The sequence below is a fragment of the Ictidomys tridecemlineatus genome, chromosome 10, assembly GCF_052094955.1.
Source record: "Ictidomys tridecemlineatus isolate mIctTri1 chromosome 10, mIctTri1.hap1, whole genome shotgun sequence".
Taxonomy (NCBI): domain Eukaryota; kingdom Metazoa; phylum Chordata; class Mammalia; order Rodentia; family Sciuridae; genus Ictidomys; species Ictidomys tridecemlineatus.
The window spans coordinates 54171439-54185106 of record NC_135486.1 but is presented as its reverse complement, the minus strand read 5'-3'; the positions used below and the strand labels follow the sequence as shown (position 1 = coordinate 54185106).

At 39.4% G+C, this 13668-nt stretch overlaps 1 protein-coding gene across 2 annotated transcripts in view; it reads left to right on the top strand.

Annotated features, from left to right (window-relative positions):
* The window catches only part of Kif26b (kinesin family member 26B), a 483473-nt gene that overhangs the window by 319764 nt on the left and 150041 nt on the right, over nucleotides 1-13668 (top strand). For both annotated transcript variants that reach the window (XM_040278703.2, XM_078022950.1), the window contains one exon: nucleotides 9710-9893. In XM_040278703.2, the coding sequence (XP_040134637.2) occupies nucleotides 9710-9893 (184 nt within the window). The remainder of the gene's footprint in view (nucleotides 1-9709; nucleotides 9894-13668) is intronic.

The following is a 13668-nucleotide window of genomic DNA, read 5'->3' as shown; positions in this document are numbered from 1 at the left end:
TAAATGTTTAAGAGGAGAATATCAGTGACTATCACCATGGGTTAACACTGTATATTCACTTGCAAAAATCAATCCACTTACAAATTAGAACAGTATCTAGCTGTATAGTGTTTTAATGCAGTTTTGTTTGAGTGTCATGGTCAGCTATGTTTTGCCTCCAAGTAGTGAATATTTTATTTGAAGTCATGACATGAATTATCTTCTTTCACTAATGAACTACATCATTTACATAAAAATCAGAACAACTCCAAGACCCATATGCTTTTTTAGTCTCCAGAGACATGGAAAGACTCTTCCTGATAGTCAGTTAGAAAATAAGAAATTGAAAGGGGGACACTCTTACTCCTGATTTGAGATGGTTCCAAAACGACTAACAGATTTCATGGTGGTGCCAGAATACTTTAAATAGATGTTACTGCAAAATGAAGCAATGCTGGTGTTTGTAACATGTAGATGGATGTCATTAACTGTTTCCCAGGAGGTCTGCCTCAGACCATGGGGTCTTACTGTCTATTCTCTCCATTTATAATCTGTTTTATTATCTACTCCCCCTGTGTCATTGATCCCATGGATTTCCAAGGAGGTGCTGTGATCTGTCATGTCATTGCTCATTATCAGATAGTCTTAATCCTCAGAGCATTGAAATATTTTTATAAAGGCACTAAAGCCATGGCAGCACCAGCCATTTTCACATTAAATTGTGACTTGAATCAGCCTTCACATGCTGATGGTGGAGTTCTGCTGCTGCCATCCCCCTCCTAAGTCAAGGCCCTTTCTGTGCAGCAGGTGCAGCTGTTGTGAGGGTCTTGCAGTTTTTCAGTTGATCTCTCACCCATCAGTCACTTGGGCTGGGCTTAGTAGACCTTGAATGACCTCTTAATTTTTACAAACCTTTCACCTTTCTGGTCACCCCACACTTGAACACCCCTCAAAGATGAAATATCTGACCCTTAAATGTCAAATTTTTAAAAAGTAGGAGGTCCTTAAAAATTACTGTGATGCCTGATTTTCCTGCCCAATCTCCTAAAATAGTTATTTTCTTCTTGAAGTTAGTAATTCTTAAAAGATTGTTAGGTCAATATTTTAGAAATCCCTGGATGCTAATTCTTATGAGATACACAAGAGAGGAGGAGTTTTCCATTTAAACACCCCTCAATTCTTGAAAATCCAGCGTCATAGTTGGGCAAATAGTCTGTCACACACATGCAAAAGAAAAAAAGTAAGATTCTCCTAAATTCTCTCTCTAATCTGCACAACTGAGATCTAAGATTTTTCTTCTATTTAAACCAATTAAATTCACCAGAGAAGTATTGATACTCATGTTTTTTTTTCCTTGAGATCTGGATACACCTGGCCAATGAGATCAACTGACCATTCCGTGTGGAAAGGTCATGGCAATTCTTACCTGATTCAGATAGCACCATATTGAGGTGGTAAGAGAGTTATGTGACTCATTTGTGTGAGATGAGAAAGGACATGAAAACAAAGGATTAGAACCCAGAGGGAGGAATTGCACTCACTAGGCTTAAAGTCTTCCCAAATATACACCATTACTCTTCTCCTCACAGCCTGATAATATTTAATATGGCGCCTCTTTCTTTATAGGTATTCAGTATATATTAATTTCACCCTGATAGAGACTATCTTTTTCCTTGAAATAAGGCACAGAGAATTAAATGAAACTAATGGATATTTAGCTGGGATGAATAGCTCCAGGAAATATGAGGCACTATCTCTTATAAGAACAAGACAAGTAAATATTGCTTATAATAGCTTTTAAGTAATTTTTTTCTTTCTTTCTTTTTGTTATTTGAAATCTTATAAAACAGCACATTGTTCTGTTTTTCCTCCTATGAAGAAAATAACTTGAAATAAGAGAGGTGAATTACACAAAATATACTCCTAGCCAAAATGTCTATTTTTTCAATTCTTTCATGACTGACTCTCCTTTATGTCTCTGAATAACATAATTACATATGAGCAATTTCTAAACTTTAACCTTCTCCTATCTGCATGTCATTGAAGTGCTATATTAAAAGAACTGAAGCAGCTGACCTCCAAGAAATTGGAATATGTAAAACAGAGATCAAACAACTGGTGATATGGATGTCAAAAATTTTAAACATGCTATTATGGAATCTATGACTATGAAACATGATTTCTATTCATTTCAAATTTTTAAAATTCTCCTAGAGTATTTATTTTATACGCACACTTTGAGAAGAAAATAATGTTAAATGCATTCTCAAAATAATTCCCTTCATTCCCATTTTTCTGCATTGAGTCCAACTTAGGCTTCCCTAAATGGCATAGAGGTTCCGGGAATCATTACGTTCAGAATCTCCACCCTGGAAGAGATGTTGGAAATTATCCAGTTTTGCCACTGGGTGCATTTTTCTCTCTGATAGTCCCTGTACATGGTTTTCTGCCCATTAATTGGAAAATTCTAGTGGCAAAATGCTCCCTTTCATGAAACTGAGCTATCACTAATGGTTACTCCAATTTTTAGAAAAATGCCTTGTATATAAAGCCATGACATCTTTATGTTATACCTACTGTAGGTTTTGTGATATAAATCTAATCTCTAAAGACAATATGATTCGGTGTAGCACACAAATGCCTACATTGACTCTAGCTCCACCACTTATTATTATATTGCTTCAAAGTATCATTTATTAGTATATTCAATTCTTGTTTTAATTTTTAGTTTTTATTATTGTGTGATACTGGAATTGAATCCAGGGCCTCATGCATCTTAAGCAAGTGCTTCACTACTGAGCTACATCCCCAAACCTTATAATAAACTCGTTGTAGCACTGTCTTATTTATTTTTCTGAAACAAGTCTATAAAAGTAGGTATTATGTTTGCTGTCTCTAACTGTATACAAACGAATGGTAATAATAATAATAGTTGTAATGATGATAAAGAATAACAATGATGATAATGATAGCATTATTGCATGCTATTACCAGCCACTGTGCTAAGTCCTTTATAAATGTAATCAAAATTTCAGTAACTTGTCTAATTTTACCTACTTAAAATCTGAAGAAGCTGTGTGTTCAAACTCAGGTCAGATGCTGATTGGTCTCTGGATTTAACCTCATTAGCCTCATTTCTTTGTTAAATGGGGGTAATGTTATCTTCCTTATCAGTTTTCAGAGATTCAAAAATTAGCCTATGAAAATATTTGGCATCCTTGCTTGAAAAAATATTTCCTCCATTGAGTCATTTATTCATTTCTTTAAAGACATCTTTTAAAAATGACTCTTTCCTCTTTTTCCAGTTTTCTACTCTCTTCTCTGAATACCCACCAGTAGCTGTAGTCTTCATTCATTCATTGGATACATATTTTTGAGCTGTCTGCCCTATTGCAATTTACTTTCTAGAGGGGAAGCAGATAGTAAACAATAATTCACTAAATAAACTGCTAAGGTAAAAGATGAATGTCATGGTTGGGAATGACTGAAGTAGGGGAAATTAGGAGTTAGGGAGTAGACGATTCATTTATTATGGTGCTTAAAGTAACAAAGCTTATTTATTAACTCTCATGGTTTCTGGGAGTCAGAAACTCAGACAAGACATAATGGGTGTGATTTATCTCTGCTTCATGATATCCGGCTAATGGTTCATTTACTGACAGTTAACACAGATTATTGTCTGGGTCCTCAGTTTTTTTTTCTCATGACCCTCTTTGTGTGACCTGGGTTTCCTGGAAGTTGGGCTCCAATGGTGATTGTCCTAAGGGTAAGAGATGGGAAGGGAATGCCACTGTTAGAGAGAAGTTGTATCACTCTTCATAACCTAATGTTGGAAGTCATACAGCATCACTTCCAGCATATTGTGCTGCCCAAAGCAATTCCCCAAACTTCCACTCAGATTCAAGGAGAAGGAACATAGACTTAATGATGGAGCATCACTATCAAGTTATAAGAAGAACAAATGGGAGAATGTATTCATGTAGCCATCTTTGGAAAATATGATCTACCATGATTGGCAGGGTAGTTCATTGAGAAAATATTTAAAGGAGGGAGAGATTGACCCATATGCCTTTATCTATCTGGGCAGAGTATTCCAGGTTGAGCAAAGAGCTTGTGGAAAGACCCTAAGGTGGAAATGTATTAGGAGTATTTTATAGGCTGATATTTTTTCCTTCTAATCAAAGAGTAGAAGGAAAAGTGGTCTGAGAGATGTGGGAGAGAGAGTACAGCTCATGAAAAGCCATTGTAAGTACTTTAGATTTTACTCTGAGTGAATTGGGGAACCAAAAGGGGAGGGCCTTGAGTGGACAAGTTTTTGTTTTGTTTTGTTCTTAATTTTTTGTTTGTTCTTTTTAATTATACATGACAATAGAATGTATTTTGACATATCAAAATATGCAGATAAATATGCTGGAAATGATGCTGTATGACTTCCAACATTAGGTTATGACATATCAAAAGACATGGAGTATAATTTTCCTTTCTGTGGTTTTACATTGTATAGATTTTCACTGGTTGTGTATTCATATATGAACATAGGAAAGTTATACCTGATTCATTCTACAGTCTTTCTCATTCCTATCCCCCCTAATTTCCCCTACTCCCACCACCCCCACCCCTACCCCCACCCCTTCCAATCTGGTGAACCTCCACTCCTCCTGCTCCCCTGCCTATTGTACGTCAGCATCCACAAATGAGAGAGAACACTTGGCCTTTGGTTTTTTGGGATTGGCTTATTTCACTTAGCTTGATAGTTTCCAGTTCCATCCATTTACCAGCAAATGCCATAATTTCATTTTCTTTGTGCTGAGTAATATTCTATTGTTCATATATGCCACATTGTCTTTATCCACTCATCTGTTGAAGGGAACCAAGTTGTTTTCATAGCTTAGATATTGTGAGTTGAGGGGCTACAAACACTGATGTAGCTGCTGATTTTAAGTCCTTTGGGTATATGCCAAGGAGTGGGATAACTGGGTCAAATGGTGGTTCCATTCCAAGTTTTCTGAGAATCTGCATAATATTTTCCAGAGTGATTGCACCAATTTGCAGTCTCGCCAGTAATGTACCTTTTCTCCCACATTCTTGCCAATATTTATTGTTACTTATAGTCTTGATATTTACCCTTCTGACTGGAGTGAGATGATGCCGTACGGGCCACCAAATGCCACAGTCTGGCTGGGCACAAAATAACCGAGCCGCCACACAGCCTTGTAGGTTCAAACAGGAACTCCTTTATTCTCTGCACTCCCCACACACGTGGCGGCCTTCTCCCGGGCCACACCACACACCAACCGGAAATCCCTCCTCCTGCACTTCCCCAACCAATGGGAACTCTCCGGGAATCCTGCATGAGAACTCCAAAGTAGCTGGCCAAGGGGGACAGCAGGGGTCTAATATACAATTGAATACACAGCTTAACATAACCATTATCATCTCAATGGCTTGCTGGCGTCACCTCTCAACCACTCATTCTGGCAAAAATGCCATGGGTCATTCAGACTAGGCTATGGCTCTCAGCACTTTTTCTTCTAATAGGCTCAGGGTCTATGGTCTAATGCCAAGGTCCTTGATCCACTTTGAGTTGAGTTTTGTACAGGGTGAGAGATAGGAGTCTAATTTTATTTTGCTACATATGGATTTTTAGTTTTCCCGGCACCGTTTGTTGAAGAGGCTGTCTTTCCTCCAACATATCTTTATGACACTTTTGTCTATTATGAGATAACTGTATTTATGTGGGTTTGTCTCTGTGCCTTCCTGAGCAGACAAGTTTTAAAAGAATGACTTTTACTATTATGTGAGAAATAGATAGGGGACATTGAAGAAGGGAACAAGCTATGAAACTTACAGCAAATCCAGCAAGAGAGGTTAGCAGCTCAGACCAAGGAGATGGCAACGAGTGGGGTTTCGGTCACAGATCTATTTGAAGTTAGAGTCAACAGAATTTCTGGATGGGTTAGATGTGTGATGTGAGAAAAAGAAGAGTCAAAAAATAGTGGAAAGAGTTGGAAGAACTCTGCAATGAAAATTATAGAATAGAGAAGAATGAAATTGAAAAAGACCTTAGAATATGAAAAGACTTCCCATCTCGTTGGATAGGCAAAATTAATATTGTCAAGATGACCATACTACCAAAAGCAATCTACAGATTCACTGGGATCACCATCAAAATACTAGTGACATTCTTCACAGAACTAGGAAAAAAATGTCCTAAAACTCACACAGAATAATAAAAGACCCAGAATAGCCAGAGCACTCCTGATCAAGAAGAATGATGCTAGAGATATCATGACACTGGATCTCAAATGATACTACAGAGCTATAGTAACAAAATGAGCATGGTATTGGCATTAAAACAGACATGAAGACCAGTGGAATAGTAGAAGACACAGACAAACCTATGTAGATACAGTCATTTGATCCTTGAAGAAGATGCAAAAAAAAAAAATATGCTGGTGAAAAAAAACAACCTTTCAAACAAATGGTGCTAGGAACATTGGATATTCATATGTAGAAAAATGAAACTGTAATCCAGTCTCTCACCCTGCACAAAAAAATCAACTCAAAGTAGGTCAAAGATAAACCAGAAACACTATAACTGCTCAAGAAAACAGAGAGCCAACACTCCAACTTATAGGTACAGACTCTGACATTGTTAATACAGTCAGAGAAAACTTGAAAAATAAAACCAAGAATCAATAAGTGAGATGGCATCAAATTTAAAAGCTCTTGCACATTGAAAGAGCCAAGAGTGTGAAGAGAGATCCTACAGAATTGGAGAAAATCTTTACCTGCTCTACTTCTGATGAGATTCATATCTAGAACTAAAAAAATTTAACACCAAAAAAAAAAAAAAAAAAAGAAAGATACAAAGAAAGAAAACCCAATCAATAAATGGGCAAATGAACTTAGTGGACATTTCTCTAAAGAAGAAATGCAAATAGTCAATACATATATGAAAAAACGTTGACTATCTTTAGAGTCAAGGAAATGTAAATCAAAACCACACTGAGAATTCATTTCACTACAGTTAGAATGGCAATCATCAAAGATACTAATTACAATAAATGCTGGTAAAGATGGGGGGGCAGGTATTCTCAAACATTGTTGGTAGGATTGCAAATTAGTACACTCACTTTGGAAAGTAGTATGAATGTCCTTCAAAAAGAACAGGAATGGACCAGCTATACCAATTTGGTATTTATCCCAAAGAACTAAAATCAGCCTACTATAGTGATACCCACATACTAATGTTTATAGCAGTGCATGGAACCAGCCTCGGTGTCCCTCAATAGATGAATGGATAAATGTAGTATATATACTCAGCCATAAAGAAGAATGAAATTATATAGTTTGCTGGTAAGTGGATGGAACTAAAGAAAATCATGCTAAGGGGAAGTAAACCAGATTCAGAAAGTCAAGCTTAGACCAGAGAGAGATCTAAGCTGGAAATAAATCTTGCGAAGTTATCCACATAAGGATGTGATTTAAATTGTGATTCTGGAAGCAAACACCAAGGGACTGTGTACAGAAATGAAGGGGACCAAGGACTGAGCCCTATAACCCCTCATGGAAAAACTGAGCAGAAGAGAAGGGACCAGCAGAGGAAACTGGACAGAAATGACCAGTGTCCTGGAAGCCTAGAGAAGAAAGCATAGAGGAGAAAGAAAGAAGAAAGACATCTCAGTGCTCTGACAGGTCATGATGGGGGCTGCAAACCAGGACATTTTCCAATTTTGTGGTCACTGGTAACCTAGACCAGAGCTGTTTGGGAAGAGGGTGCGGAGTGTGACAACCAACACTTAGCTTAAGTATGATTAAGAATTACTGTTGTATCATGACTATCATGCTCAGGGGATTGACATAATGAATAAGAATTAATTCATTCAAATAAGGATGGCTGCCCCATCCTTATTTACACACTGTACAAAAGGATCCTACATGTAAATGGATAAACACTGCCCCCAGTTACTAGCGGAGCCTGATGTTCCCCTTCTCGTAAACTTCCAGAGAACTTGGCAGCCTGACTTGAAAGCAGGTATCCCAGAGGCAAGGGTGTCAGAAGGTAGAGACATGATGCCTCCTGCCACTGACTGACACGCACCTCGGGAGGAGTCACTGTTCATTTAGGGAGAGAATCTCAAAGACGAATGATACCTGCCAAGAGAAGCTCCAGACCAGTCATTGAATGAATCCATTTCACTTTTAATTTTAGAAGGAAACCATCAGGAAGAGTGGCAATAAAATCATAAAAAAAAAAATTCCTAGTATTTTTTTTCACTGATTGGAAAAAGAAGCATTGTGGAAATGTCCTTCCAGTGCCCTTTCTTCACATCATCCTACAATGAGTGACTTCTGAGTTCCCTAAGTATTGGGACTTTGAAATATCTTTCCATCAAAATGTGTTATTCTTTCTATGACCCATCCCTCTCTATTTCATTCTTGTTAGAAATAGATTTTCAGTTTTACAATAAAGGCACATTAAGTTTTGAAATGGTAAAACCACGTGCTCTCTTTGTGCAAGTGGCAATTTTATACCTCCGGAGATTTGTCAATCCCCTGAGCAGGATAGTCACTGATACAAAATTAAAATCCACTATTCCAAATCATTAAGATGGACCCCTTGAGGGGGAAGGTATAAACAATGCTGATTTTGTCTTTCCCGTCCTGCCTCTCTTCTGCCCTGTTATGTAATTGGTAAGAACACTGGGTAGATTGTGAGCTTTGGATCTGTAGAATGAAGTATGGTGGTCCTTTTGTTTTAAGCAGCTGCTCCAATGTTTAATAGCATTTGATAAGGAAATTGGAGTTCTTAGAATGAGTGTATGATGTGAAAACACCAAGAATTAATCCAGAAATGAGTATAGGAGAATCTGTGAATTGCCTGTCACTCACAACACCCTTTGCTTCAGTTTCCTCTTTCCTGTGGTAGGATCATCATGTTACAGGGCCCTTGCAGGATGGTAGATGTTATGTGAACAGCTAATGCTATTAATGATGCCAGCAGCCTCCCCTCACACTTGGATCTGTCTGTACCCTCTATGTCCCCTTGTTGCTTTGGCCCCTCTCATTCTTGTACTTGCCCATCAGTTACATTTTGTATTTAAAGACCACTCTGTACAAAAGCCTGTGATCACAGGAGCAGCCCTGAATCTACGCACCCACCCCCGCTGGCTGGAGTTAATATTCTGATTCAGTGTTGTTTCTAAAACCAGTTTGATTTATACCTTCCCTATTGCATTGTGTTTTTCTTCCACAGCCACATACAGGTCATGCCCCAACTGGTCACTGCATGGTTCTTCATTAGACTGGTTTGGGGTTTTACAAGGTGTTAGAATTTTTGAATGAGCTCATAGGGTCCCTCACATGTGAGTTTATGCCAGAGAAGTTATGGAATGATTAACTTAATAGATGCTGTTTATCCCCAAAGACGACCGGCTTTATTCATACTTAAGCTAAGTGATGGTGGTTAACAAACAATTCTTTGTAAATTGTGATTGCAGAACCAGGCAATTTTATGGCCTTTTTTTCCTAGCGGTATAAGTGATTGGGTAGCTCATTAAGTTTACCATGTTGAACGAAAGCCTTCCTACTCCAAAGGATGGTGAAGATGGAGAGAGAAGGAATCATTAAAGAGGACCTTTAAGAGGAAAAAAAAAAGTAGCCCTAGCATATCGGAATGTACAATTAATTTTCCCTAATTGTTCCTTTTCTGCATTTTCCCCTGCAGAGCTGCTCAGAAGTTAAATCTGTCTTCCAAAAAGAAGAAACATCGACCTTCTACTTCTTCTGTTGCTGAGACACCTCTCTTTGCCACCAGCTTCAGTGGGATTCTGCAGACCTCCCCTCCCCCAGCCCCACCCTGTCTGCTGAGGGCTGTCAACAAGGTGAAGGACACTCCAGGCCTGGGCAAGGTAGGCACCTCTCCGTCATCTGCTCAGTATGGGGTTTTGGATCAAGTTTGGGAAAGAAGAAAATAAGGGTTCCAATTTGTTAAAATACCAAGGTACCATGGACAAAAGGAGACAGAATGAAATTGATTTGGAGGTAATAGTTGTCCCCCCTTTATCTATGGTTTCGTTTTCTGCTTTTTTAGTTACCCATGATCAACTTCAGTCCAAAATTATTATGTGGAAAATTCTAGAAATAAAAGGTTATTATAGTTTTAAATAAATTTTATTACAGTTATAGTTGTTCTATTTTATTATCATTGTTGATTTCTTACAGTGACCAATTTGTAAATTAAGCTTTATCATCGTATATACAGGGTTTGGTACTATTTGCAGTTTGGGGCATCCACAGAATGTCTTGGAACACATCCCTCACAACTAAGGGAGAACTAGATGTGACATTCAGCTTTTTATTGTTGTAACTAAAATACCTGGCAAGAACACTTCAGAGGAGGAAAAGTTTATTTTGGCTTACAGTTTCAGAGGTTCAGTCCATGGATTAGCTGACTGTCACTGTGGGCCTGAGGCGAGGCAGAATATTGTGGTGAAAGGGTATGGTGGAGGAAAGCTACTCAAAAAAACCCCACAAAGGCATGCCCCTCCATGACCTCCTTCCTCCAGCCATACCCACCTGCCCGTAGTTATCCCCCGGTACAGTAGTCCTTTCAAATTACTAGTCCATCAAATGTATTAATCCACTGATTCGGTTACATAATCTAGTCATTTCACCTCTGAGCATTCCTGCATTGTCTCACACGTGAACTCTCAAGAGACACCTCAAATTCAAACCATAACACTCTCTACTATAAAATTTTCTGGTTACATAAATTAAATAAGACATTCAAATTGTTGGAGACCTGATTCGATTTTGGTGGGGAGAAAAATGGCTTTGCCTTACTTGACAGAACTATAGGCATTTGAAGAAAAAGACACAAAAGAGAGGCAGAGTCAGGAGACCCAGAGTAGATGAGGTCTAGGAAACTGACATAAAGGCACTTCATAATTTCCCTGTGGCAGTTTTGTTTTTGTTTTTTTCTCCCCTTCAGAGAAATCATGACTTCTGCATCTGAACCAGACCACCAATGGGATTTCTGGGAAGTATTTTCGGTCATGCCTTTCTAGTGAGAAATGCAATTTTGCATTGTTACAAAGACCTAGAAAGACATGTAGGAATTCTCTTATAAGATGCCACTTTGCTACTTTTGGGATAACTCTATTTTTAAATGTCATCTCTAGGCCTTTTCTTTCTTTTGAGATAAATGTATGAGTGAAGTAACTCACAGCTTCTTTGGTAGGTAAATAAGTTGGGACTTGTGAAAACACTGAGCTGATAAAAAAAGGGGCAAAAACTCTTTTTTTTTGTCACAAGTCGATTGATGCACACTACCTGGTGACCTGACTTTGGCCTTGGGCTTCATTTTGGAAAGTTCTTGTTTGTGTTAGCTTTTTATCCCTGTGACAAAATACCTGAGGAACAACAACTTAGAGGAGAAAAGACTTATTTTGGCTCATGGTTTCAGAGGGTCCGTGGTGGGCTAACTCCATTGCTTTGGGTCTGAAGCGAGGCAGAACATCATGGTCAAAGGGTGTGGCCCAGGAAAACTGCTCTCCCCAAAATAGGCACAAAGCAAGGATAAGGACAGATCCACCCTTCAAGGGCTTGTTCCCAGTCACCCACTTCCTCCAAGTAGGTCCTTCCTCCTACAAGTTTCCCCACTCCCGTTAAGACATTCAATTATAAACTCATCAGTGGATTAATTCCTTGATTAGAACAGAGCCCCCATGATCTAATCACCTCCCCAAAGCCCTGCTTCTTTCACATTGCTGCATTGGGGACCAAGCCTTCAACACAGGAGCTTTGAGGCACAGTCCAGATCCAAACTATAACGATGGTCTTGCTGAAGGGGACAGTAGCTAAACTGTACAGATTTTACTAGCTCACATCACAGACTTCCTGTTCCCTTTACACTCAAATATGTTCATATCCAGGTTTACGGTCTTCAGAAGGCTGCTGTCCCCCCAGTGTTGACCCTGGCATCTGCTGCCCCTTCTTCCTTTATTCTTTTCCTCACTCTCCATTTCTCCCACCCCAGTCTCACCAACTCCTTGGGAAAGTCTTAACTTCATGATACTCTTTCCAAAAGTGTTTAAATATTGAGATTAGGTTGTATCAAGCAATGGTTACTCTAATAGAAGGCATCCAGTTCTGGAACTGGACAGGGCAGATAGTTGTTGGCTGAAGACTTTCCCAGGCCCGGAGGTAAAGACCCACCTGAGCAGCAGGGGAAGGCTGGTGACGCTCCCACTAGGGAGCACAGGAGTCATGGAATGATAACTGCTAAGGACTGTGGGTCTCTTTAACTACAGAGCCCACCTTTTAAATCTGGTAAAAAGCACACAGCATGCAATTTACCATCTTAGCCATTTTTAAGTATGCATGGGCTTTTATTTGATAAGAGTTCAGAACATCAGTGCTGACAGTTAACTGTCCTGGACAAAGGGAAAGCCAGCCACCATTCCATATCCTGCTCCCGCCTCCAAACATCATCCTCCTCCTCTTCTGAATAAGCATGAACAAATAAGTACATGACATCCCTTTTATGAGAGGCACCAGATTACTGGCCAGTGTGGGGCACTCATATAACTCCACATGGCCTTGTTCAAGACACCTCAAAATGAACTACATTGGAACTGTCTTCCTGCATCTGTCACACTGGCCTACACTGTCTGATGTGGATGCACCTTCAGGCGGGCCTGGGCCCCAAGCCTAAGGCCTTTGTTCTCTTCTTCCTCATCCTTAAAGTCCTCCCTAGAATTCTGACAAGGGAATAAGGCTAGGGACAAACACAGAGAAGTGTTGACCCAGCATTTTCATAAAAATAGTTGGAGGATAAAGGGCACTGGTTTAATCTTGATTTCATGATGTACCACTATAGCAACCAGGTGTGAGGGGCCTTACAATGAATAGTTGTACTCAGTAATAAACTCAGGTTTGTAGATTTTACATTTGTTTGTTTAAAATTAAAACTGTGATCTCCCTTACTCATTCTCAGTTCTAAATGCAATCAAAGCCTTGAGTTTGTCCATGGAAGTGTATCATGGATGAGGGCATCAGCCTGGGGATCACAGAAGGTGACCAGTAGATACATGGCAGCTGAATCTACCCTCTTGTCCTGCTGAGCCTTCAGGGATAGGGTGTGGGGTGTGATAGTCAGAGGGAATGTGTTCTCTGGAAGATATGAGTAGCCATATACTTGTTACATTAAATGTGTACTTTCATTAAAACAAGAAGTTATCAGGCATACATTTGATCTTGCTTCTTCCTGCTTAAAGAGTGTCTGGTTTTTGTAGCCAGGCACAATGGTGCATGCCTATAATCCCAGCAGCTCAGGAGGCTGAGACTGGAGGATCGTGAGTTCAGGGCCAGCCTCAGCAACAGGGAGACACTAAGCAACTCAGTGAGACCCTGTCTCTAGATAAAAAATACAAAATAAGGCTGGGGATGTGGCTCAGTGGGAGAGTGCCCCTGAGTTCAATCCCCGGTATCCACCCACCCCCCTAAAAAAACAGTGTCTGGCTTTCACATTAGCAGCAATTTTTACTCTGCTATGCCATAGAGGTGTCCAACTGCCTGACCCATTTTCTCAGACTCTGGCTTTGTCCACCTCCACTGATATCTCACTATAATTAGGACCTGCAGCTTTCTTTACCCATGTGGAAAAAAATTCCATCCATTTAT